General features: G+C 33.7%; 1 protein-coding gene across 11 annotated transcripts in view; it reads left to right on the forward strand.

The window, feature by feature from the left end:
• LOC125670659 (rho GTPase-activating protein 44-like) overlaps positions 1–27,248 on the forward strand; it is a 40,949-nt gene that overhangs the window by 1,190 nt on the left and 12,511 nt on the right. For 7 of the 11 annotated variants that reach the window (XR_007368349.2, XM_048905958.2, XM_048905963.2 and 4 more), the window contains exons 2-10: positions 14,330–14,471; positions 16,807–16,883; positions 16,994–17,105; positions 19,388–19,464; positions 19,565–19,685; positions 21,888–21,956; positions 22,585–22,666; positions 22,945–23,072; positions 23,841–23,888. Coding sequence is in view for 10 of the 11 variants with exons in the window: in XM_048905958.2 (XP_048761915.1) it covers positions 14,330–14,471; positions 16,807–16,883; positions 16,994–17,105; positions 19,388–19,464; positions 19,565–19,685; positions 21,888–21,956; positions 22,585–22,666; positions 22,945–23,072; positions 23,841–23,888 (856 nt within the window). In the remaining variant the exon portion in view is untranslated. Of the gene's footprint in view, positions 1–1,008; positions 1,038–7,107; positions 7,237–7,440; positions 7,500–14,329; positions 14,472–16,806; positions 16,884–16,993; positions 17,106–19,387; positions 19,465–19,564; positions 19,686–21,887; positions 21,957–22,584; positions 22,667–22,944; positions 23,073–23,840; positions 23,889–27,248 lie in introns of those variants that run through there. The other 4 variants (XM_048905959.2, XM_056161731.1, XM_048905960.2 and 1 more) reach the window with 3 other exon arrangements.

Below are 27,248 nucleotides of genomic sequence, written 5' to 3' on the forward strand. Positions count from 1 at the left end.
ATTTGTTCAGTTATTGCTGAAGCTCTTGAGCTCTTGCTAGGATATTTCAATTCAAATCCACCACTCATCATTGCGGAAAGTGTTACATGACCCGGGGGAAGGGGAGTAGAAGTCAAAACAACCTGACACGATCCCGTTTTCTGTTTAGTTGTTAACATTTCAGTGGTGCCTCTGCATGTGACTGGCAAGGTTTGTAGTGCCACTGATTTTGTTACAGTAATCACATACAGGTCAGTGTTTGCCCAACTCTCTATTTTGTATTCCTTAAAGAAGTTCTGAGTTGATCACTATTCGTTTTCTTCACCTTTTCATACAGCCATATTTGTTACAACTATTTCATTTTCCTTCTTTAGTTTGAAGTGATATATGCTATAGGAGCCTTTGCTTTTTCATTCAGACAATCACGATCAGTTTAATTTGCCGCCATTTTTAAACTTTAATTCAGGGGCAGGTAACTTATTTAACCCTTTCTCTACTGGTACAGAAATTACAAAACATTGAACCCAAACTGGTATCTACAAAAAATATCGCGATATGTATTGCCGTCAGCGGAATCGGATTTACTGGTAATATCCCACAGCACTAGAAAATTGCAAACATTGCAAAATTTTTTTGCATAACTGCGAGTTATCCATATTTTCTGCAATGTTTGTGATGTTCATTTCCCATTTAAAAAACCAAAGAAAGCATTTATTTTTTTAATAAATTTTACCCAATGTACTACAGAAATAGTTTTGGAAAATATGAGCATATGATATGAATGCATTATACAGTTTTGATACAAAACATGAAACTGTGTACAGTGGCCTCTGTTTACAATGAAATTGGATACAATGAAATGCCACATAAAAGAAATGATTTTTAGGTCCTGACTCACTCTCATCTTTTTACTTTTATTAAAATGATGGTGACGATGAAATTGCTTATGATGAAATTCTGCTTACAATGAAGTAAAATCTTTGTCTTACTTGTATAGAATGACATCGGATATAATGTAATCTATTATAGCCATGTTGATTGCAAAGATGCACATACAGGTAAGCCCAAGGTTGCACAGGGTACAGACATCCAAGCTGCACCAATTAAATTTAATAGAGCCCTGTAATTGAACTCTAGTTGTTTTTAGTGTTTCATTAATTCATTCAGAGCTATGGCTTTTTCAAAAATGGTCAATATCTAGAACACTAATGTGAAAAGTATCACTAATTTTGAACAAATGATTATATGATTTAAGGCCGTGCACCATTTTGATGTTTGTTGATAACTGTCTTGCTCATGGATGAAGTTAAATTTACAGCTGTGCAGTTAAAAATTATAGCATCATGATATATAAAATGTCTCTTACAAATAGGTAACCTGCTTGATAACACAGAAAACAGGGATTATAGATAAAACAACTTTACATGGTTTCTTGTGCTATTAATCATTTGCACAAAAGTAATTGAATTATTCCAATCCTGCTGACAATTAATATTGTTTCAGACAGAATATGCTTCACATGCTTTTCACTGATTCGTCTAACTTTAACGAGGCTTAGGTCATTGAAGGGAGTACTTGAATGTAATAATTGCCTACGATCAAACACCAGGAAATTCAAAATATGAATATTAGTGCTGATAATAGATTGATGATGGTATCATCAACACAATTCATGATGAACTAAAATCATGTTGACTGATGACCAAAACTTTTCCATTTTTATTACAACATGAACACCAGCCCAATTTCTCCTCTACCACTGTGAATGTTATTTGCTCACTCTGACAATATAACAATAATTTCCCTTATCCCCTAGAGTCTTGAAACTTAACCATCATCAGAATATCCAGGTTAAAGGTTAAGTGAATTGGACATCGGTGTATTTTAAGAAAAAAAAGTTTTGAAAGTGTTTTTTTAATCATTTGTTGCTATTAAATTGATATTACTTTAGTAGAAGGTATGCTTAAAAGGTGTGCAGTCCCTGAAACGTTCTACTTTCCCATTTGAACGGTGAACGAATACAGAGCAAACAGTGAGCGAACGATGTGAATGCTGGACGCAGCTTTGTGAATGTAGAGCGCAAAGTGATCGGTGAATGCAAGATGAACTATTTATTTGGAATGTCTTGGATGTTTTCCTTGCATTGTACTGATTTCATAATCAGACAAGAATAGAGGTATTTGTATTCATTAATATTAAAGCAATAAATAAGTTGTGTAGTGCCGATATCACCAGACTTCATTAAAGGTTATATAGCTTTTCTATGAACACTTCTTAGAACAAGTAAATAAATAAAGACGCATGCAATGTCTTCAGAAATATGATACATCTGTATACAAGTATGTACCGGTACGTGCGTATTGCATAATTATGCATTTATGTTCCTTGCACGATACATGTTAATTAATTGCATCAAATGTTGAGATGTGGCACCTAGTCTTCCCTGTTGACTTCATAACATTTATTCTGTATCAGTCAATATTATTTCAGCCTATTTTTAATTAAAGCTGCCTTTACAATTTTATGTATTTTCTTTTATAATCAAGAATGGAGCTTGATTATGAATTATAAGTATAAATTTTTTCCTATCACATTGTTTTAGAAAGAAGTTTATTTCAATGACTTGCTGAAATAATATGTGCATTGAATTCTTTTATTGTAATTCTGGGTCCAAGCTTTGAAAAATTCACTGGTTGTTGACTCAATAATAAAATAAACCGGAATTGGAAAACTGCATTTTCTACAGTTTCGAATATGCTCAGTCTAAACAAAGCTTAATAGAAGTATTGAATGTAGCTTTCTCATAAAATAATTTCATTATTATATGTATGTACAGACACAATTATAGCATTGCTTTTGGAATTGAGAGGGAGAGAGAGAGTCAATTTGACAGATATATTACTACTCCACTACTATTTACTAGTGCCGTAAAAAGTGGGAGGGGTGCAACCAACTTTGCATGTGATGATAACAGGAAAAAATACACTGACAGAAACTTTCTCCCCCTTTTTTGTATGTCAAAGATGTAAGAATAAATTGTACATGGTGAGGTACTTGTAGATGCCCCATGCCACTGTTTGCATTTATGTCACAAATTGCAGACTTGCAGCACAATTGTCATAAAATTTTATATTTCTGTTTGGTGTTATATCGGAAGTTGTAGATATGAACACTGTTGGAAAAAGTCCCATTCTCTATCTCTATTTTGTAAGGATATTTCAAGTAGGGAAATGCAAATCATTACTAATAATCAGTTTGAAATATTTCAATGTTTAAAAAAAAAACAAACCTATCAATATCTATCAAGGAAGGAATCGGTCTTCTTTTATCGGTTTATGACATTTAGGATGTGAGTTGACTGGAGTTTTATTTGAATTAATTCAGATAGTTTGTAGCTCAAACTCATATTTCTGACATAATCTCTTATGTTAAAGTTTTCCTCCGCTTTTAAGCATGCATTCCTAATTAATTTTATCCTTGAAAGATCGATCCGTTCACCTTGGAGTTTTGGTGAATGCAATACGGTGAATGCACAGAGAACATGTGAACTAATAGTTAGCAAATGGAAAACAGGGAAAGTAGAGTTTTTCAGGGACTGTACATATAGGTCTTTATATTGGGTTCTAAAGGTGAAGGACATGGATAACAGAACATCATTTCTGGGTTATAACTTATTTTCCTTTTCACTTGGAGTCACGATACTTCACATACAGACTTTCAATGGGAAGGGGATTACCACTATTGCGTCGTAAGATATTTATGTCAAAAAAATTATTTTGGTCCAAATCTAATTTCTCTTTTCACTTAGAAACACAAAATTTCACTTTCAGAATTCCAATACTATAAAGATTAGCCTTCTATGTGTGTGTGTGTGTGGTGGGGGGGGGGGGGGTATTCAAAAAAATTTCTTTTCCACTTTAGTTGATGAAGCTTCACATGTTTAATGAGATAACGATGCTCCTTATTGAATTAGAATCAAAGGTCTACTAAGGTTACTAACTTACTCTAAAGATTTTTTCCAAAGGAAAATAGTTTTTTGGACTGTATCTAAATTCCAAGTCATCCAGAAAGTGTGATGGAACTGTAGTCATTTTTAAAATATGTGCAATTTGGTTTTTGTCTTGGCAGGGGGTATCTTAATCCCATTAAAGACCCAACTTTAAGTTAACACCCCCAAATTTTACCTGTGTAGTGATCAATGATAAGCCACTGGTCAATCAAACTTTTAACAATAGAGCTTAGGTTGATTGATGTTTGCAGAGACCATGGTCTACTGCTACCTGAGAAAGATGTTTTGATAACAATCATGGCTAATGATGACCAGCAGTCTTCAGATCTCAAGGAAAGCCCCAGTATACCTGAGTTTTGATAGCATTGACTCGCACCTAGAATATTTTAATTTCTAACGTCCCCTATACAATGCAATTTATCATCATATTTTCTCTCTCCATCTTTATACATGTATTATAGATTAAACAATCAGAAATCAAACAATAATAATAAAAAAAAAACCAAAAAAAAAAACCAAACATAAGTTATTGGAATATTTTCTATTAATGATTTATTGTGGCTTTATATTTATAAAAACATGAACAATTCTTGGGTACTACTAAACAGAGTACGATAGAGTACTTTAGAGTACGCTAGTAAAATTTCAATATTTAATGCAATTCAATTGTTTATTTGTATGTATACCACTTAAATAAAGATGATTATAAAATAAAAGTGCAATATTTGTCAAAAGTATTTGGTATTTTAGCGATATTTTGACCAGAAAACATTAAATGTATTGAAGATTTACGGCATTCCGATCCCGATTATTAATAGTTTGTTTTGAAAAAGTATTAAATTTGATCGGAATCGGAATCAAACGGTAAACTTTAACTTACAATAATTCCTAAAATAATGAAAACAAACACAATATATTCCAGATATACATTTATTAGGTTAAACTAAAGTAAGAACATCTACGAACAGCAGTTAAATTGCATTAAATTATGAAATTTTACTAGCGTACTCTAAAGTACTCTATCGTACTCTGTTTAGTAGGACCGACAATTCTTTATTGGCGCAGCACATCAACATGTATAATGGTTATATTGCCCATGCGTAAAATTGTTACAGTAGTTTAAAAAATGCTTCTGTTTGAGATACCACATGGATTATAAATTACACAATCAGAAATCAAACAACAGTAAAAAAGCATAAATAAGTTATTGAGATATTTCTATTTATAATTTATCACGGCTTTATATTTAGAGAGAGAGAGAGAGAGTTATTGAGATATTTCTATTTATAATTTATCACGGTTTTATATTTATAAAGATAAAGAGAGAGAGAGAGAGAGAGTTATTGAGCTATTTATAATTTATCACGGTTTTATGTTTATAAAGAGAGAGAGAGAGAAATGTGTAAAACTTTAGCAATAATATAGATGAAATAATATGGCATGGCAATAGTGTTGCATACGTATGACAATAATTACTCATTTAGTCAATAATTGAGAGTAAGGGAGAGAGAGAGAAAGGGGGGAGGGTAGACTAGCTATGTGTCAGCTTCTGTTTGGGATACCATCGTTACACAAACACTACGTCCACAGAAACCCTAAAGAGAGAGAGAGAGAGAGAGAGGAGGGGGTGTAGACTTCGTGTCAGCTTCTGTTTGGGATGCCATCGTTACACAAACACTACGTCCACAGAAACCCTAAAGAGAGAGAGAGAGAGAGAGGAAGGGGGGGGGGAGACTTCGTGTCAGCTTCTGTTTGGGATACCACCATTACGCAAACACTACAGCTACAGAAACCCTACAGACGGGTATCTTGACCATTCTTTATTTGGTTGTACATGTACACAGATCTACTTGGATTTATTCATTCTCTCGAAACATGGATATTTTACCTACTACACCCACGACTCCGCGAACTCCCAGGACACCAGGAAGTGCCTGGAAACGCCGGGTAATATTATATTTCGGAAATTATTTATATACGATGTATAACAATTTAATTAGAAGTTTTAAAAAGCAAAGGTTTAGAAATGGGCTAAACCTGTCATTTGCAATACATAAATATGACCAAGTTTGAAGGTTTACGGGAAATAGAAATGCGGTATGCATGTAGGTAGAAATTTTAATTATTTTTTTGGGGGGGAAAATCAAGACACTAAGCATAATTTGTAATAACCTGAGAAATTTCCTGTGTATATCATAAAAATATACACAACAACAGATCTCTTGGCCAGGTAAATTCCAGGTAAATAACATTGACCATGGATAAGCTCCGCCCACATTCAGTCATCCGTGGAGCAACCCTAGGGTGTTTTTTTTTGGTCTTTAAGGACAGCTCCAGTTATTTTTATGCCCCGCCATGAAATGGCTGTGACAAATAGTGTTATATTCAACTGAAATCTAGTATAAATATAGTTTATATATCATGAGAATAATTTATTTGGTTCTCCTTGAATACTATTTTACAGAGTTGTGCCCCTTGAACTTAGACAATTTCATTATCTCAGTCAGACATGGACACTTTTAGTTGAGATGTGGGATATAGATATATCATGATTGAGAATACACAAGTCAAATACGTGTATGGGGTTTGGTTGGATAACTTTTTTTTTTTAGAGTTATGGCCCTTATGCAGGGACATTCATGTTGCTTCAGCACATCTATCATTGGTGTGTTTTTTTTATACCATTAGTAGTGATAATTAGTAGGGGTAATAAGCGTAATCAGATGTTCTGTCAGATATTTACTATTATATTTCCTTTTGTTCCGATTTCTAAACAAGGCCATCATGATAGAGATAGTGCCCACTAACAGGTGACCATTGATGATACTTGTCTCATTATATCTTAATTCTTGAACAGTGTGTACATTTTATAGAAGTTCAATGAAACCCAGTATGTCTCACACATGTAGTGTGCATGTCTCTCAGTCTGTGTGATAGAAGGCTGTGATGTAGGGAAACACTCCCAGTTTGTATGTAACTCAGTGCCGTCCTTGCCTTTAGCCTGTGTGATATAAGGCTGTGATGTAGGGAAACACTCCCAGTTTGTATGTAACTCAGTGCCGTCCTTGCCTTTAGCCTTGTAGGTACATATGTGTTTTTGACATTCTCTTGTCCATACTTATGTGGTTTACAAGTGTATGATGATGTAGAAAAATGCTTGAATGGATGCTAATGTGTACCTTAATGTTTATTTGTCAACCCTAGCTTTTGACGATATTTGTTTGTGCATGATTAATTCAAGTGTTGAAGTAAGTAGTTGAATATATTCTAACGATGCATGCATTCTCATTGCTTTGCGTAAATATGTGTATATACATCGTTGTCAATTTTTGTAGCACCCTAAACCACTTTTAGATTTCTAGTTTCAATGCATTCTTAAAACGTTTTCCATGGTGACTTGAATGTAGACTGATGTATAAGAATGTGATGCATTATATTCTGTTATACTACAGTTAATTACTGGCGCATGGTGACCCGTTTTGAGCATGGCATCACTGTTTAAGAGGTTTTGGTAAGTTTTATTTAACCAACACACAGTTTGTAGTGATTTTTCTTCTCATTTTGTGTATATTCCACATATGATTATGAATTCTATCTATTAACATCCCCGTTAACAAGTTCAGAATATATATCCTTATGTAATCAGAGCTGACTATTGATGTACACGGAGTTACCGTTTGGTTTGGATCTTTCATAGCTTGGCATCTTCTGCCACTTCCTGTTTTCATCCATTAACATCTGTACCTGTACTTTAAAATTTAGCAGTTCCAGAATTTCATTATCTAGTTTATCAAAATGACTGTTTGTTGTTCTAATGAAGGATTGGCCCAAAATAAATATCTTTTTGATATTTAGTTTTGCGACAATTAGTTTTTAGGAGAGTTTTGAATAGAGCATGTGCTCGTATTATATATATATATATATATATGTTTAACCAGTAGAGCACTATAGGCAAATATACACTTTCTCTTCTCTCGTTGTATTAAAATTGCTGGTGTAATTGTATATAATAAGGAAATACCTCTGTGAAAATAAGTGGACACATGCTCTGTAAGTGTCATCCCTGTTAATTAACACATAATTCATTGGAAAAATAAATGAAACTCTGTATTCTTGAGGGGGGATTTTCTGATACAAATGATTTACTTTCACAGTAACTATAGGGATGCTATCATTGAGTAAGTAAATTGATGTGTGTTAAAAAGGAAATAGTCTGATCTCACTGATTGGTGTGCTTTTGTGGAACTGATTTAGAACATATTTCCATTTAATAGCATTAGAAGGGAGGGGTATGCGTCAATATTTGGATACATGTGCATGTACATATACAATTATATGAATTTATGGGAAAAAAATATGAATAAAGCAGATTAGAAATATGTTTATATTGATATAGCTTCACACAGATAGAAATGGTAAGGTGAGAACATGGAAATGATGTTGAATTTTAGCTGGCCATGCAGATCAAAAAGCTCAAGTTAGTGGTTGCCTGAAACCACAAATTTAGTGGGAAACTGAAATAATTTTTAATGATAGGTAGGTATGACAAGAATCATGCAAATTAAATGAAAGCGGCTTCATTTCATATTTAAATCATGATTCACTGGGTCAGGTCAGAGACACAAAAGTGGTTTAAGAAAGAAATTTCAAAAATGAAAATACATGAGGGTATGAATTGCAACACATCACGCAGGCATAATTTTCACGAAGCAAGTTCAAAAAGTTTTTTCTTATATTTACATTCTACTTTCATTTCTGTTCGAATTTCCATCCATTAAAATGGATGTGCTATATTTATTTGTATCCATACATGCATTGTTTACTACTGTGCTGCATTCATGAGGAAATGGCTATCATTGCAATTTGTAGAGATATCAAAGGTAAAACCATTGGAAATGTAATGGTATAAGAATATACATATGGAGGAGAAATCTTCTGAAGAACATCACTGTTTTAACATGTTCAATTGATAATCAAGTTTGTTTTGTTTGTGGGTTTGAAGTTTCACATAGAGATATATAGTGAAGTTTGCAGAAAACAAGAACACTACAGTTTATTAAATTGATTTACAAACATCCTCAAGTACATGTGCTATAGAATCAAGGTTATGAATTGGATTTTCCTTAAGCATCCTCATTATTATATTATTTGTAGATTCATATTATTTTGTTTTAGATCATAACCCATGGTGACAATAGTTGTTCAAAATTTATGTTGAAAATTTTTGTGATAGAAGTGAGTTTTCTTCTATATTTTAAGTTGTAGCTTTATTAGTGTGGTTCCTGGAGCCAAAATAAGACATCCTGATAGGCTAACTTTATGAAATGTTATTTTTCTGATAAAGAAAATTTGTATAATAGCAATGTCCATAGCTCTATTTATTGTGAAAGACAAAAAAGACTTGGTAGTGGTCTTCAGAGGCCAAAGTGCACAATTTTTGTTCACAGAACATCTCTATCTGGTTTCCCAGTTTCCTTTAAGATAAATTGTTTTCAAATTTTTTAGTTGTAATAATTATAACTTACTTTAACATCTTGTTTGTCATTGTCTCATTTCAGTAATAATGAAACAAACAAACAATGCAGATCCTGTGCCAATATGTCATTCATTATTAAGAAATATTTACACCAGGGTGACCTTTGTAGTATCTTTGTTTTCATGTAATCTTACAAAAACAACCATCTTTAAGCAGTTGTCATTAATGAGAGATTCTTCAGTTAATTCACTATAGAGTAGGATAATTCAGGAAATCTATCAACTCAGCCAATTTGATTTGAATTAGTGAAAAGAAATGGGAACTTGGATTGATATTATCAATATGTTGGTGTCAGGTATTTGATTATGGGTGAGCTTTATGCACCTTGTGAAATTCATTCCTCCTCTCTCATCATTCAGTGCTGTATAGTAATATTTGTTACTGCACATTATTGATCAAAATGTCAAATCTTCCAACTTTGTTACCACTAATCCTTGCAAGATTAGTATCATGAGTACTTTTGCTGGAAAGAATGAAGTGCCCAGGAAAAGATGCTTTTTAGCTCAAATGAGCCAAAGGCTCAAGTGACCTTTTCTAATCAAAATTTTTTCATTGTCAACATAAACTTTTCCCAATTTCATCTTCAAAACTGCTGGACCAAACTTGTTTAGAAAAGATAAAAAATAGTTTCAATGGGGTCATTTAAAAATCTTCTCAAGAAGCACAGGGCAAGAAAAGATGACGCTTTCTGACAAAATGAAGATTCAAGTCTGTCCCAATCATGGCCACCAGAGGTAGGGTGGGGCTACAGTTTTACATAAGATATGTGGGGAAAATATTTACAAATGTTCCTTTCAAGAACAGTGGCCATGATTAGTCATATTGATATGCAAGCATCCTCAGATAATGTAGACTCCAAGTTTGTTCAAACCATGGCGGTCCACTGGGGTAGGATGGGGGCACGATAGGGGAGCAAAGTTTTGATGAAAATATATAGGGCAAAAAACTTTAAATCTCTTTTTCTCAAGAGGGCCATGATTAATTGTATTGAATTATATACATTTCCAATGCCTTTGATCTCCTTAGAATGGTGATGACAGCCATTTCCTCATGAATGCAATGCAGTTGTGAACAATGGGTGTATGAATTTTGATAAATATAGTACGTCTATTTTAACAACTGGGAATTCCGACAGAAATTAAAGTAGAATGTTATATTGAAAATAAATTTCTTTTTTGAAAATGCATGAGGGTATGAACTGCAACACTTTAAGCCGGCATACTTTTCATGAAGCGCTAATAATCTTAGTGAAGTGTGCTGGTGTGTACCATCACAGTTCGTACCCTTATACATATTCAAAAATGAAATTTATTTCTTCAATGCAAGCATCACCAGGAAGATTCAAATTTATTCAGTCTGTGGCCCCCAGGAGTAGGGTGGGGCCACAATATGGGATCAATCTGTGGTCCCTAGGAGTAGGGTGGGGCCACAATATGGGATCAGTTTTACATAGGAATATAATAGTAAGTATTTAAAAATCTTCATCTCATGAATAACTAGGATATGTTTAGTCATATAGATAAACAAGCATTCTCAAGTTATGCATGTTCCAGTTTATTGAAATCATGGCTGTAGAGGTTAGGATGAAGCCACAATAGGGGATCATATTTTACATGGGAAATGTTTTTTGAAAAATCTTCTCAAGAACAGCATGGCAATGATTAGTCGTATTGATATGCAAGCACCCTCAAGTACTTCAGATTCTTCAAATCTTGACAAGGGGTGGGGGGGGGGGGGGGGGGGGGGGGGGGGGGGTGTGGTTGGACCCATCCGATAGGGCATCAAAGTTTTGCATAAGAATATGTAGGAAAAATCTTTAAAAAGCTTATTCTCAAAAGCATCAGGACAAGTATTGGTCATTAATTTGTAATTTGCAAACATATTCAGGTAGTGTTGATTCAAATTTGATAAAATCAATGCCCCAGGGATAGGTTTGGGTCACAATATGGATTCCAAGTTTTATTTGGGATTGTATGGGGGGGGGGATTTTGAAAATCTTCTCAAGAACAACAGTGATGAGTAGTAGTATTCAGGTAGTGCAAATTCAATTTTGTTTGAACTATGGTCCTGGAGGCCCCCACAAATAGGGATCAAAATTTTAAAACATGGGAATATATATTTTTAAATGTCTTTGAAATCTTCTCACGAACCACTGGTCATGATGTAAGCATTCCAATGTAGTGCAGATTCATATTTGATGAAATTGTGTCTCTCGGGCTAGGATGGGATTAAATTAGGGATTTTAAAGATGTACATGAAAACATTTTTATAAAATTTTATTTTTAAAAATTCTTATAAGAATCACAAGGACACACTAGTTCATATTAATATGCAATCATTCCCAAGTCATGTGAATTAAAAAAAATTTTCTTCAAATCATGGACTCGGGTTAGGGTGGGGCTAGAATCAGGATCAAATTTTATATAATAGAACCCCCCTCCCCCTAAAAAATAAAAAAAAAAAAATTCTCAACAGCAAGACCATGTTAGTAATATTGATATTGGTGCATCCCCATGTTGTGTGGATTCTAATTCGGTTAAGTCATGACCCTGTGAGAGTAGGGTCATAATATGGGGTCAAAATATTTTGTGGAAATACAGAGGGTTAAAACCTTTTGAATAGCAGGGTGAATGTGACTTAGGTAAGCATTATAACAAGGCAAGTTCTTGTTGATTTGATATATTGGCAACATTTAGCTGTAGTCAACCCAGAGTGTACTTTATCATTATGATGTTGTGTGGCATTGCAACAAGGATTTTCAATTTTATGTAAATAAACAAAGGAAACATAATTTGATGAGTGCAAAATAGAGAAGATGTACATTCAGTAGTTTTGTTTTTAAATTTGTTTAGATGAAACATTGCCATTATGCTCTGAAGTTTTCAAGTATGTTCTATACTGGTACATGCACCTATGTAAGGAGCTTTATTTCTACCAAAAAACGCGTATTCAAGGAATAACTGTGTAGTTTATGGGATGCATAAGGGGCATAATCATGTTATTCAATCCGCGGACTCTACAATAGCATTTATTCTGTAAATATGTGACTTTTAAAAACGGAATAGATAGCATGATTATAGTTAACATGAGTAAAATATATAAGTATTAGTAACTATTTAGTCTGTGTGCTGACCATCTATAATTATATATCTATATTGTTAAGTACGCGGATCGAATAACATGATTATGCTGCATAAGGTGGCAGGTGAATTGCAGCATGTGACAATTCAAAGTTAAAAGTATTTAACATCCTCATACTTTTATATTTTCCACATGTAAAAATGACCTAAACTCAAAATAATGTCACAGGTAAATGCTCTATAGCGTGATGTCACAATCAATTTGCATTACACTGTGTCTATGAGGATATCTACTAACTGTGTTATAAAGGGTTTATTATAGACATTAACAAATGAAAATCACACCCACATAAGTTGTATTGTACTGTGGCAGGAAGTTACAGGTCCATCAAATTATAACCTGAATAGAGATGTGGAGGGGAAAGAAATGCACTCTTTTTTCATACGGAAAATGTTTCAAAAAATTGTTATCATTTAGATAAATGTCCTATGTTTAGGGAAGGAAAACTAGTAAATCGGGAAGTGTAAATGAGACATTGAGAGTAACTATAAAGCAGCACTTAAAAAAGTATTTTATATTCAAGGATGTTTCTTGTAGCTTTTGGCTAAAAATGTATGATGCAAATCTTTTTTAAGGGCTACTTTCTATCAGTAATTTTTTATTGAATCAAACCTTTTTTAAGATTACTTATCAGTAAAGGATGTGTAACTTATACTTAGAATTTTCTTGTTCAAGGCCTAACCAAAAAACAAAAAGGCTTTGCATTTGCAAAAAGATGGGAAAGCACCATGTGCCTTGTTATATAATGAAGGTGATTCCCGTGGTAGTTCTGTTGTTGGTTTCATTTATAGTGTAGTACACGTATATAGATTGAGAGCACATGTCCTTTTGACAGTTGTGAAATGTAGAGTGACTGTAGGACTAGAGGTGTGCATTAACATATACATGTAGAACATTACAGGAAACTCTCAATGTGATACTACTAATTGTCTCAGATAGACATTACACACCAGGTGAAAACCACCCCCTCATGATAAGTACATGTACATCGTGAGTCATCAGTACATTTATAATACTCTTGCAGGTTATGTGACAGTGAAATAACTCCATATCCTAGAGCTGTCACTACATTTTAAGATTTATTGATGGGCTTGATTTGTCTTGTTTATGTTACATAATATACGGATAACCTTGTAATCACAAAAATATGCTAGTATTATTCAGTATATTTAGAACTGTTGAGAAGTTGATACATTATGTAGCTCGGTTTGTTCCAGCATACTTAAATTTGAAACACTTAATTGCATGAAAAATTTATGTGATGTGTGCGTGTGTATTGACAATTTAAAATATAGTAGCTGGTTTATCTAAAAATTTAAAAAAAGATAATTCATGTTTCAGTCTTCACCAATTTAATTTTTTTTTTTTTATTAAAAAAAAAAGAAAACCAACAAGACATTATTGTTAAACATTAGTATCTCCTACTGCAAAGTGGCATGTATGGTATATTTGACAGTTATTGTATTTTATGATAAACGGGAAAAGGATTGTCAAAGAACAAACAGAGTATCTTTTCTCAAATTGTTTTAACTGTTTAGGTACAGTATCATGTTAAAATGTGTCAGTTAAGTAAAGCAGTGTTGCAGGTCTTGCTGTTTTTAGTGTAGGATGAAATTAATATGCATATGCTATTTAGAATTATTTTATTGTATATTTTATTTCAGGGCAGAAAAGTCAGAAGTTCTGTCAGAGGATCTCCAGACAGTAGAAAAACGAGTAGATTTGGTAAAAACAGTATGTCAGTCCACAGCCAAGAAGATTGCAGGCTGCCTACAAGGTCAAGGCTCAGACATGGAGAAGAGACTGGTATTAATCTTTACTGCTATCTATAAGCTGTTCATATCTGCAAAATCTTCAAGTGGAAGCCGGGGTTCAGATATTAGTAGACTTGGATATTTCCAATAGTATTTATAGCATGTATAAACATTTCACTAAAAGTTAAAACTTGCGATTTAAGATCAATATAAATTGTAACTATGAGTATTCTATGGTTGTTCGTAAATGTTCCTGCATGCATGTAAAAGAGCAAAGTGGCTGTTATTTTGGCCCTGCTTGAGAGCAGCTTGTAGTATTGTTTTGTGGGCAATATGGAGGGCGAAAAACACCAACTTGCTTTATTAATTGTGTAATTCTGCGACAATAATTTTATGAATGCATGTATATGCATATCCATGGTTAGAATTGTGATTGATACCAGAAGAAATTCCCCAAAGTTGTGTGTATAAATACAGTTCATTCTTACTTATATTTCAATTCATTTTTATGCCCCCGAGATCGAAGAGCATATTGTTTTTGTCCTGTCTGTCATTTTGTAATTCTGTAATTCTGTCATTCTGTCTGAAACTTTAACCTTGCTAATACCTTTTGAACAGTAAGTGATAGAGCTTTGGTATTTCACATGAGTATTCCTTGTGACAATACCTTTCCGTGGGTACCAACATTTCTGACTCTGTGACCTTGACCTTGGAGTTTGACCTACTTTTTGAAAACTTAAACCTTGCTAATAACTTTTGAACAGTAAGAGATAGAGCTTTGATATTTCACATGAGTATTCCTTGTTACAAGATCTTTCTGTTGGTATTGAACCTTTTGACCTTGACATTTGACCTACTTAAATTTTTTTTTTTACATTGGTCATAACTTCTAAATGTTAAATATTAGAGCTTTCATATTGTACATGAGTATTTCTTTTAACAAGATCTTTCTACTGGTACCAAGATATTTGCCCTTGTGACCTTGGCCATCTTCGGAATTGGCCATTATCGGGGGCATTTGTGTTTCACAAACACATCTTGTTTTTATATACTTTACATATAATTTACTTATTGATGGAGATTTGGATATAAGAATCACTTTCATAAATAGTGGATTACTTTGTGATTCTAAGTTTCAGGAATACAGATGAAATTAGTCTAACCTTCTAAAATGATATTCTAGAAATCTTCCATGAGTTAGTCATGATGATTATATCAGGAAATTACTGCAGACGATATAAGGAAATATTGACTTGTAATCTACCTCTGCAGCAATAAGAGACATAAATCGCTTTAAAGTAATCATAAACATACATTTACAACCTGTGAGTCAAGTGACCACCAAGACCTTCAAAATCAGCTGGGGTCATTCAACATTCATACTACCTCTGATGTGAATTTGGTCATAAATGTATATTCATATCATGTACTGGGATACCACCCCCTTTCCAATTTCATGGTGTATAATATTATGTTCACATTATTTGCTAGGATCAGTTAGTGAAACAGCTGGTAGAACAACAAAATGCAATGATCTTACAGTAAAATAATTTACCTTATTACCTAGAGTCGTGATATTTCACTAGTAGACTCTCAATGGAAAGAAGATACCCTAATAATGAATTTTAAGTCAAAAGGTCAAAGGCTAAGTGAATTGATTTTATTGTTAATTGCTGCCATTAAAGTAATATTACTTATGTTAAAAATATACTTGTAGGGCAAGGAAATTGGTTTTGTGAATTGATATCCTACCTATCATTAAGAACTTGATCATTATTGATGTGCCCAGTTAGAATTTGGCTCAGTTGGATGTATCTTTATTAGTCCCAAAAAGGTCAGCTCTAGTTTCAATAGGAAGACTAGTTGAGAAAAAATTGTCTGCAGATCCTGACTTAAATATAATGGTCATTGATTCATGTATGAAATAAATCTGCAAAGTTTTTCAAATCTGCTCTTCCTGTCATTTTAATAAGTTGTAACTTGTCTTCTGATCAATCATTTTCTGTTGGTCTGAAAAGACACAAAACCTATGGACTGACAGTTTAATACAATTTGATGTATATCAGTAGTACAGCGTGCTGGTGTTGTATGAATTATCATTTAAGAACAGAAGGTGGATGCAAGCACATAAAAAAGATTGAAAAAAATATAAAGGAAAATGTTTCAAAACGATTCCAGGATGTTGTAAATATACACTTCTGGATTCTATAAAAGCTGAATCACAATGGTCAAACCTTTCATTTCAGGATTTAATTCGACCATCAATCTTACGAACACTTGATTTGTCGAAGTTTCATCATGGTCCCTAGAACTTCGAGTTATCGAGAGTCACCTGTATGTAAAAAATGTTTTTACGCATGTTAACTTGTTGTTGGGTTTTTTTTCAGAAAAAGTTACCAGAGAATTCTCTTGGTCTGGGGATGATAGAGAGTGGTTCACTACTGGGCACAGACTCCATTATGGGGTAAATATTATTCATAACTATCTTGTGTTTGTCACTTTGTTAGAAGTTTTTCATGTAAGTCATATGATTGACTTTTGAGTTTAACAATTATATGTGATTTTGTTAAACAGCACAATGTTCCAGACTTGTGGGGAGTGCCAAACCACATTAGCCAAGGAACTTCTGCAATATGAAATTGATGTGGAACAGAGAGTTCTGGCTCCTTTACAAGAAATATTAGATGTAAGATATGTATTTAAACTGGATTTTTAGAACCTAATTTGGTCAAGTATGGCATACTTTGAATTTTTATGCCCCCACCACAAAGTGGTCGGGGCATATAGTTTTACCCTTGTTTTGATATGTAATTCTTGGCTGAATATATGAAAAAATTTATCTGGTTACCCTAAAGTTATAAATTGTTTGATGGGTACAAACTTTTTCTATTATACAGTGTATTTTCAGCTTCTTTGTGATTGCTCAGTGTCATAAGGACCTCAGATGCTAACTCTTGATTCACGCATACCTCTAAGACGATTTTCGAAATTTACCATATTCAATGTCATTTTTTCAATTTGCATAGTAATTCATTTGACTTTTCATTAACCTCATTAGGTAATAAATATTGTTTTGTTTTGTTGATTCATGTGGGGAAACATACATTTATAGACTAAAGTAAGTCGAAAATGGTCAATCATTAACCACTTTCAAATAAAAACATTAAAAATTTTAAAGTAAGCATTTCATGAGGACACGTCTACATAAGTTGAACATTTGATAAATTATGGAAAAAAAATGTTTTCCTAATGTAAAAAGGAATTAATTATTAATGGTAATAATAGCTAATCAAATCAGTCCATGGTTCTAAAAACAAAAAAAGAAAATCTCTTTACAAAAACAATTTATGAACATAAGCATAAGAAATGAATAAGAATCTTATTAAATCGTATCAACCACCACCAACCTCTCATTTCCCCAAAAGGGGGACATATTGTTTTAGTGTGAATTCTTCTTCTTCTTCCACTTCTCATACGAAGTTTGTCCAGGCCATAACTTTATCTTTTGACATTGGTTTCTTCTATGGAATGTTGGTTTCTGCCCTTTTCAAGGAAAGCAGGCATCTTGCACTTATAACCTAGTTGTTAAAGGTTTCCAAAACATCCCTAAACCCCCCATTAGCAACACACACATCCCAAACCTGTAATATCAGTAAGCACTCTATTGGTGTCGATAATGTGACGTGTGAATGCTGCATCATTGTGCCTCCCATTGCCTTGGTATGGACCAAGGAATTCTAAGACATAACCGCCGGGAACTACAATTGACATAATTATTTAAAAGGGTTGAAGTTTGTGGGCAAAATAAGTTTTCCTTTAGAAGTCATACTGAGAACTTTTTTGAATATGATATGTACCATCCCACACAGTGTCCATTGTGTCATTGCCATAAAATACCAAAGAAATATCTGTCATGTGAACCAGGGTGTCATCACGTGAGATGTGAAACATGTCAAGATGTAACTTTGAAGACAGCTCTTCAGTAACCATATGGAAACCTCTTGACATGGCCATTCGACCAAGGGCACTTTCAAAGATACAATTTGTGAAAGTTTGTTTTAAGTATGACCCAAAACAGCAATATTGCCAAGCGAGTAGAATGCACAGAAGTACCATGATATTTGATAAATAAAGCCATCATACTTACTTGCTCACAACTCAACCCTGTCTATGCCTTGCACTCTTCATTGGTTAGAAGTTCTGCTGAAAAATAGGATTCTCTTGTCTTAAGAACTCTCCAGCAATTTAAGACCATTTAAAAGTTTTGAATTAACTATATGCTCATTGCACAATCAAACACTTTTAGGTGCATCTGTCTTGTAGAGGAGAAAGTCGATCTGCATTGCTCTGGTTGATACCCCTAATCTATAGATCATTTTGCAAACTTAAATAACCCTCTCCGTTTATGTATTTCTGCCCTTGATATGCCTTTTTAATATTATAAGTACAAAGTACACACTTATCAGCCATAGTGAAGTTTTCATTATGGTGGTCACAGTGTTTTTTATACTATAAAGAGTCATGTGGGCCTGCTTTTGTGTGACTTATGGTAGCCACATCTTTTCACAATGACTGACAAACCCTTTTTTTTTTAACATCATGAAAAAAATGAACCAAATTCTTTTAATAGCATCTTTTATTCAATTATGTAATTTAAATTGATTTTCTATGTGGTTATTATAAAAAATATTGATTTTTTTTTTTATTCTGCAAAATCTATGGTCAAATGGGTCAAAATTTGTTACTCCCTCACCCCCTTAATAAAATGTGTTGTAATTAAGATTAATTCATTGACACTTACATCAGATTTATTAATCATTCCTCTTTGCATTAAGCAAAACTAAAGCTGAAAAATCGCAACAGTTTTGAATATGCAAATGGAAAATGTAGCCGGGATTCAAGAGTTAGCATTCAAGGTCCTTTATTGAATAGTGGTGCATTTGAAGATATTTTATATTTCAATTGTAGGTAGAAATTCCTGTAATAAATAAGTGTAAGAAACAACTGTCGAAGTTAACTTTGGACATGGACTCTAGTAAAAGCAGGTGTGTTTTTATCAAATTGTAAAAGAAGAGTTGGTGCAATTCAGATAATGTGGTGGCCCACATACAAGCTTTGAATTACTTAATTGTAATTGTGTTGCAGATGGAATCAAGCTGTAAAACAAACACAAGTTCATGGTGCCAACATGGCTACTGTGTCAGCAAAGGCGGATCAGCTCAAGGAGGAACATGAGGAAATGTGTAATAAGGTGTACCAAGCAAGGGTACGTGCTGATTTTGAATTTAGAACTTCATTTACCTGGGTACATGGAAAATGAAAACACATTCATTATGTCTCCTCTCTTCCAGGGGGAGACATATTGTTTTTTTTGTACTTTCTGTCCGTCTGTCTGTCAAAAAATCTTGTGAACGCTTCTCCTCCTATATGGCTTATCATATAGACTTGAAACTTTGAACAATGCTTCATTGCCATTTGTAGATGTGCATATTGTCGGACAGTAGGATCCAATCATTTTTCTAAAAGTTATAGTGGATCTAATAGGGGTGGAGGATGTAAAATAGCTTGTGAACACTTCTCCTATATGGCTTATCTGATAGATTTGAAACTTTGTACAATGCTTCATTGCCATTTGTAGATTTGCATATTGTTGGGACAGGAGGATCCAATTATTTTCCTAAAAGATATAGTGGATCTAAGAGGGGTCGAGGGTGCTAAAATAGCTTATGAACACTTCTCCTTTTTGTCTTATCCGATAAACTTGGGACTTTGTACAATACTTCAATGCCATTTGCAGAAATGCATATTTTAGGGACAGGAGGATTCAATTGTTATCCTTAAAGTTATAGTAGTTCTAAGAGGGGTGAAGGGTGTAAAATAGTTTGTGAACACTTCTCCTCCTATTTGGCTTATTGGAGTTCATAATGTGTATGTTCCTGCCCATGCTTTTTCTTTCATACCATGCAGTACATTAAGGGGAGGAGGTTTCATTTGGTGCACTTTCAATTTGGGGTGCTGGGGAGCATTTGTTTTTCATAAAAACAATCTCTAGTTAAATAAACCAACGGTCAAATCCATATACTGTAGACTTATTTAATTTCATTGTTTTTGTAGTGAACATTTCAAGTGAATTAATTTTCATTGTTTGTGATCAATTAAAAATTACATATTATACAACAAAGTATAAATAATGTTGCTTATCTGCAATTCTAACTTGCTTAAACGGTTAGATAACGGTATGATACCCACGTACTCCATTTATAAACCATTTTTTTGATGAAGTGTGCTGTCATTAACACCTATATACGAACAAATCCTCACTAGGTGATCTGTGTAAACTTGGGTCATTGAATTGTTGTACCCAAGCCATTAGAATGTTTAAAGCATTTATATTGTATTCAGTTTGAAATTTGTAGAGAAATCAGACATACCGGTAAATACAAAGCTCGTTTCCTCGCCCTGCTCGATGTTCATAGGGCACACAAGGACAAGAATTTCCCCGACCTCTACAAAGTATCCATATTCAAACAATATTTAAACACCACCCCCCCCCCCCCCCCCCCCCCCCCCAAAAAAAACCCCAACCCCTAGCTGTATGGAAGAACATCATCCATGTGACCGTACAAACAAATTCATGGTGTGGATGCGGCCCAGGTGTCGGTTCACCTGAAGAACTTCAAGAAGGGCATGGATAACTGACATAGCGCTGGTGGATCTACGAATGTCTTAAAAATGGCTTTAAATGTGATACACAGGTTTCGTCTGAGTGGCATATCAGACATGTGAGCAGTTAGCTGAAATTCGTAGATCTACCTGCACTTTGTTGTGTTAATATTGATACTTATTATCAGAAAATGAGCTGTACTGCTTTGATAGTATTCATTCTTAATTATATTGATCTTTTTATTTGCACCTGTGTATTTCTGTATTAAATAAGTTAAAAGTGCATGTACATCGTACAATGGTGATTATTATGGTACTGGTGAAATTTGTTAGCTATTAATAGACGAATAACAGAGACCGATATTTCTGACATCAAAATAAACATTTCCTGAACTAAAAATTCATGTTGGATTTAATTTCGTTGTTTTTTCCTACATACGAAAATTAACAAAGGTTTAATCCGACACAAATTTAAATATGTCTACAGTACCTGCAAGATGAAACAAATTAATGCGCACAAATATGTATATCTGTTCAGACGTCATTTGAACTTGAACAAATTTCATTGCATAACATGCATGTGCAATGGAATATGGCACAAGTTCCAATAACCTTAATGTTATACAAGAAAACTTTATGAAATACATAGTTTGAATCAACACATTCATAGAATAAGCATGTAAACATATCAATCTAAATCTCAAAAACATCAAGAATGTTTGAAGGAGAAAAGCTATTTTCATGCACAGACATGTACCGACAAGTATATACTGCATTTTACATGTAATATTTGTTTTTATTGTAGGATAACTTAGCCACAGAGATGTTCAACTTTGTTGCTAAAGAAGCTGAACACAGTAGTAAATTAATTGCCGTAAGTGTGTAATCATTTTCTAACCTTAAGATTTTATAGAAATAATCACTTTATCAGAATTGTTGGAGGTGTGAAGATTTAGATAGAAAACTGGGCCCAAAGAGTGAGGTTTCTAGAGTTTGGGGTTTTCCCCCCAACAAAATTGTGCAAACAGAGGGGTTATTATCCAACAGTTCTGATTAGATGTACCGTATTTATTTTAGTTTTAGTATGATTATCTTGATCAGAGCCGATGCACTGTTTAACTTAATCATGAGTTGGTGCTTTTGTCATCTATGGTAATGGATAGGTAGAGCATTTCACATGTAGTGCACAAATAAGTGTATTAAACTGTGAATTAATGCTATTGCTTTAGCACTTTTGATTCCTGTTTAATGAAATAAACATGTGGTAACCAATGAAATAAACATGTGGTAACCAAATGCCTTTGTCATGTATGGCATCAACAGATTTTCTCCACTTCTGTCTATTCTTTCTATAAAGTTCTATAGATTTAAATGACTTGAGTATAATCTTGCTATAAGCAGAGATTCACTCTAAATATTCAGCAAGTTATACTTATGAGATGAACTAGAGAGTGTATTTTTATGCTTTCCTTTAATGTACTATTTTTGTGTTTTTCACTTAGATATTGGAAGCACAAAGAGCTTACCACAAAAGAGCCCTAGAGGCTTTAGATCAAGCAATACCAAAATTAAATGAAACACTGGGTAAGCACGATCTTATTGACATTAGCTAAAATTTGCAATTTTTTCTGAAAAGTACTTCATATTGCACTGCTGCTTTTTATATCACATGTACCTTTAAAATTTATGTAATTACCAAAATGTAAGATCTTGAGTGCTGTACTCTCTATATAAGTTAGTGATACTGGTAAATGATATTGCATGAGAGAGGCTTCTTACAAATTGAATAAGATTACTTATGTGATGAAAAAGAATCTACATTACCATGATACATTGATATGTACATATATCTTTTACTGCAGAATGTAACCCACTGAAGCCAGTATATGGGGTTCCTTTAGAAGAGCACCTGAGAGTGACGGGTAGGGATATTGCTCTGGTGCTGGAGGTGTGTGTGATCACCCTCATTGAGGGTGGCCTGGATGAAGAGGTTAGTACTGTTCAATTAGTGTTAATCATGCTCGTACTTTTCACCTGTAGTAAACATAGTATTTTACAGGTTCATGTACATGCATTTTTGGAAAATAAGCAAACAATGAACGATACCACTTCATGATAAAAATGGGAAGAAATATGATAAACTATCTCCAGCAAAACTTGAGGAGGCTAAATATCTATGTATAAAAAATATTGAGTCAAAACATCCTCCAAAAAACATCTTCCTTTATACTCTATAATAAACTGGATTTCATCAATTTTTGACATGTTCCATTAAAAAATTTCCCCAGCAACCTTAGGATATTTTTAGTTCCCTACCAGCGAAGCTGAGAGGGGATTTTAAGTTTGTACTCTGTAAGTGTCAGTCTGGCAAATCAGATTTCTGCAGTTTTCGTCATGCTTGCAGATATTCATTTGATTACATTGTTTTACCATAACAAGTTACAAGTCAAGTTGAAATTTTGTTCTGGTCCATTGTTATTTTGCTGAGTTACGGCCCATGGACTTAGAAAATATGAAATTAGAATCTGTCATATATGGCTTTTATTTTGGTTATTCTTGTACAAAAACTGCAGAATAATAGGCAGACAACTTGACATGGGGTTGGTAGGGGATATGTATTGCTATGCAATACTTATAGAATGCTTGTTTTGAAATCATATATCAAAGTTTCTGAATTCTCTATAAAAATGAATTGAAGTTCATCTTCCTCAAGTAAAAAATAATAAGAAATAAAATGTCATGTCAATTTTTCTTGTAGGGTCTATTTCGAATAGCAGGAATGGCATCAAAAGTAAAGAAACTGAAGGTATACTATCTGTAAGGAATGCAAATGCTCCACAATACAACATTGTACAGTATATGTATTGACACGGAGAAATTTATTACACCCCTTGTAAATGAAGTTGGGGTGTGGATACACTGGCATTATCGGGTCCCTGATCTAGATCTTTGTCTATAGACATTTTTTCCGACTCTATTTATTGATAAGTATAGGTGTGTTATGTGACAGTGTGCGATACTTACTTTTCTGTATGATTACAATTGGTCTACCACAATTTCGAATTCGATACACCTGATTGATTTACTACATATTAACAACACAGTAATAAATACCCTTAATATTTATTGTTCTCATTATTTGTATTTCATTTCTTTCATAGGTTGAGGCAGATTTATCTCTTAATTTTGAATATGCATAAATCTTTTGCAACAGTTTATTCGTTGGTGACATTTTCTAAAGTCTAATTCATATAAGTAGCAGTTGCAAATAATAATGGACTACAAACAATATGTAATTGTCTTAAAAACTGCATTAATTTACTCTATAAACAGATCAGTCTTGAATTATTCATTTCACTAAAGATCAGACAAATAGATTCCGTCTATTTCGTGCCATTACATGTAATTTCGCACACTGTGGTGGAACACCAAATTAATTATTTTCAATCCTGTTCATGAGTCATGACAGTACAAGAAATTTATAAATTTGTGCATGAATTCTCATTACATTTGATGAGTATATGAATAGTAACACAGACTACATATACAGACATATGTGCAAACACCAGGTAAAACTTAATCAGAAAAACTCGGATAAGCTAGAATGAATGCATAAAAAGGTGTGGAAGTACCCATTTATATCCGTTCATACAATCTGTCAATAGTCCTTGTGCATTACAGTCATCTATTTGGAAAGTTACAATAATTTGCTTGTTCAAACATGGGTCATTGGACTTGGAAAGGAAACGGCATAAACTTTTTCATTTTCTCAAGAAGCACTTGGTCAATTTCAGCTAAACTTGCCATTAAGAATCTATAGGTAACTGGTGTTCAATTAAGTATGTTCAATTGAAGGGCCATGTCCTCTTCGAAGGGGAATGAAGAAATTAGGGAAGAATGTTTAAAAATTCTTCTCAAGATCAACTGAATCAGAAAAAAATGAAGCTATTTGAAAATTTTCCTTATGTAATGAAGATTCAAATTTAATGGAACCATAAGCTCAGGTGTTAGGACGAAGCCTGATAGGAGTTTAAAGTGTTATGTGGGAATATCAAAAATCATGCTTCATGTAAGTTTAACTTTATCAAGTTTAATGTGATCAGTACGATTTTTTGATACGTTCATCCAAATTTTTTTTCTGTGCTTCTTTTCTTTTAACTTTACCAGATTCTGATGATTAAAAAATGACATATGATATGGTTTGACTTGTAATTGTGCATATCATATGCGTTTTGAACATGTGGTCTGGCCCATTGGTTGGGGGGGGGGGGGGGGGGGGGAATGGGTAGGGTCTAAAAATGTTGTCCATGCTTCAATGCTTTAACCTATTTAGAGTTACCCTATTTTTAGGTCATCTGGGTAACTCAGATGACCTATGCTATTGGTACACTTACATCATTCATTGAAAACATTTACATTTTTATGCCAATTTTCACCAAAATTGCAGTGGCGTTTTTTGGGGTAGGAGAACATTAGTTGATAATTTTGTGGTCTTATCACTTTTTGGGTCCTTGAAAGATTAAAAATAGATTGTGTACCTGACATAAAAACTGAATACATTGTTATACTGATAATAAAAGTCAAAATTGTGGGTTAGGGATTGAGCCTCAGGGGTAGGACGACATGGATCATATGGTAAAAATGCATTTAATGTTTGAAGATCTTTTCTCTCTGACTAACTAGAAAACAAACTAGGTGACAGTTATATCAAACAAAGAGGCCCATAGGTCAGGGATTGGGCCAAAAGGATCATATTTATCTTATTATTTTATAGATATTAGCTGCTCATACTTGGCACAAAGGTTGCTTATGGTCACCAGTATCAGAAGAAATAATCATATTTCTTCATCACTTTTAGAGCTGCACTCTTGTATCATCTACACACAACTCTTCTAATTTATATTCTACTCTGATGGCTGTTAACGTCCTTGGGCCTTTTCTGTAAGATTATGTTGCAACAGAGATGAGATGAACATACTGGACACAAGGTAGCTTATGATTGTTTGAGCTGACCCCAGTCCAAGGTCATTTGGATGTCATCTATGGAAAAAGACGAAGATATGACTCTTTGCGGATCTTTCCTAATGGATCAGAATACCCCTAGTCACACTAGATAATAAGGCTGCTGATGACCCGTTAGGTTGTCCTGATTATACCCCATGGTCAATTCAATGTGAAGATCACTTTAGGAATATATATATATATTCTCCAGGCCTTATCATTGCAACAGGGATGGATAAGATGGTAATTCTTGACTCAACTCTTGCTCATGTCACAAGAATAGGATATATATTGATTCAAAATTGAGGTCACTTGGACAGTCCTAGAGACACAATGAAGTTCTTGGTTTGAGTATAATTTTGGAGCTGAAAAAATTTAGGCTGTTACTCTTGACAAAAACATTGCCTTGAACCATTAAATCTATTGTGTGTCATGATGTTACTACACATATTATTTGTACACCTGCAAACATCAGCATCATATATCTTTGCAATGTAGAAATATATTAGATGCTCATCTTTGACATTGACAGGGTTGAATATTATACATTTATTGCATGATAGTGAGGGAGATATGAAGATTTATTCACCCAAGAAAAATCATATTCCCCGAGGGCAACGCCCGAGGGGAATATGATTTTTCTTGGGTGAATAAATCTTCATATCTCCCGAACATTCATGCAATAAATTGTTTATTATACCGAAACAAAGCAAAACTACAAAAGTGCGTTTGAAATTGGAGTCCGCTCATCTATACATTGTATGTAGCTGAGATCACCCTAACGGTAACACCGCGCCGTCAACATTTAAAAGATTTTAAAAAAAACAAAAAACGAAATATAGTGATATGATAACTAGTTTTCGTATTTCCATTCTCCATGAATGTTGATTTACTTGCATGTTTTTGTAAAAACCAAAACCAGGCGATTTAACTGTGTATCAGAGACCCGCATATTTTGTGCCTTACGAACTCTGAAAGTACAATGACTCGAACTTATTGTGACGTCACAATACACTTCGTCTACCTTTACGTTAAATTTATGAAAAATGCACGATGCTGCCCAAGTGGTAAATATGATGGGGAAATATGATGTTTGAGAGGGAGATATGAAGTTTTGTCCTCCCTTGCACGTGACCGTCTAGACCAATCAGATTACGCGTTGCAT

Source organism: Ostrea edulis, chromosome 4 (assembly GCF_947568905.1).
Source record: "Ostrea edulis chromosome 4, xbOstEdul1.1, whole genome shotgun sequence".
Classification (NCBI taxonomy): domain Eukaryota; kingdom Metazoa; phylum Mollusca; class Bivalvia; order Ostreida; family Ostreidae; genus Ostrea; species Ostrea edulis.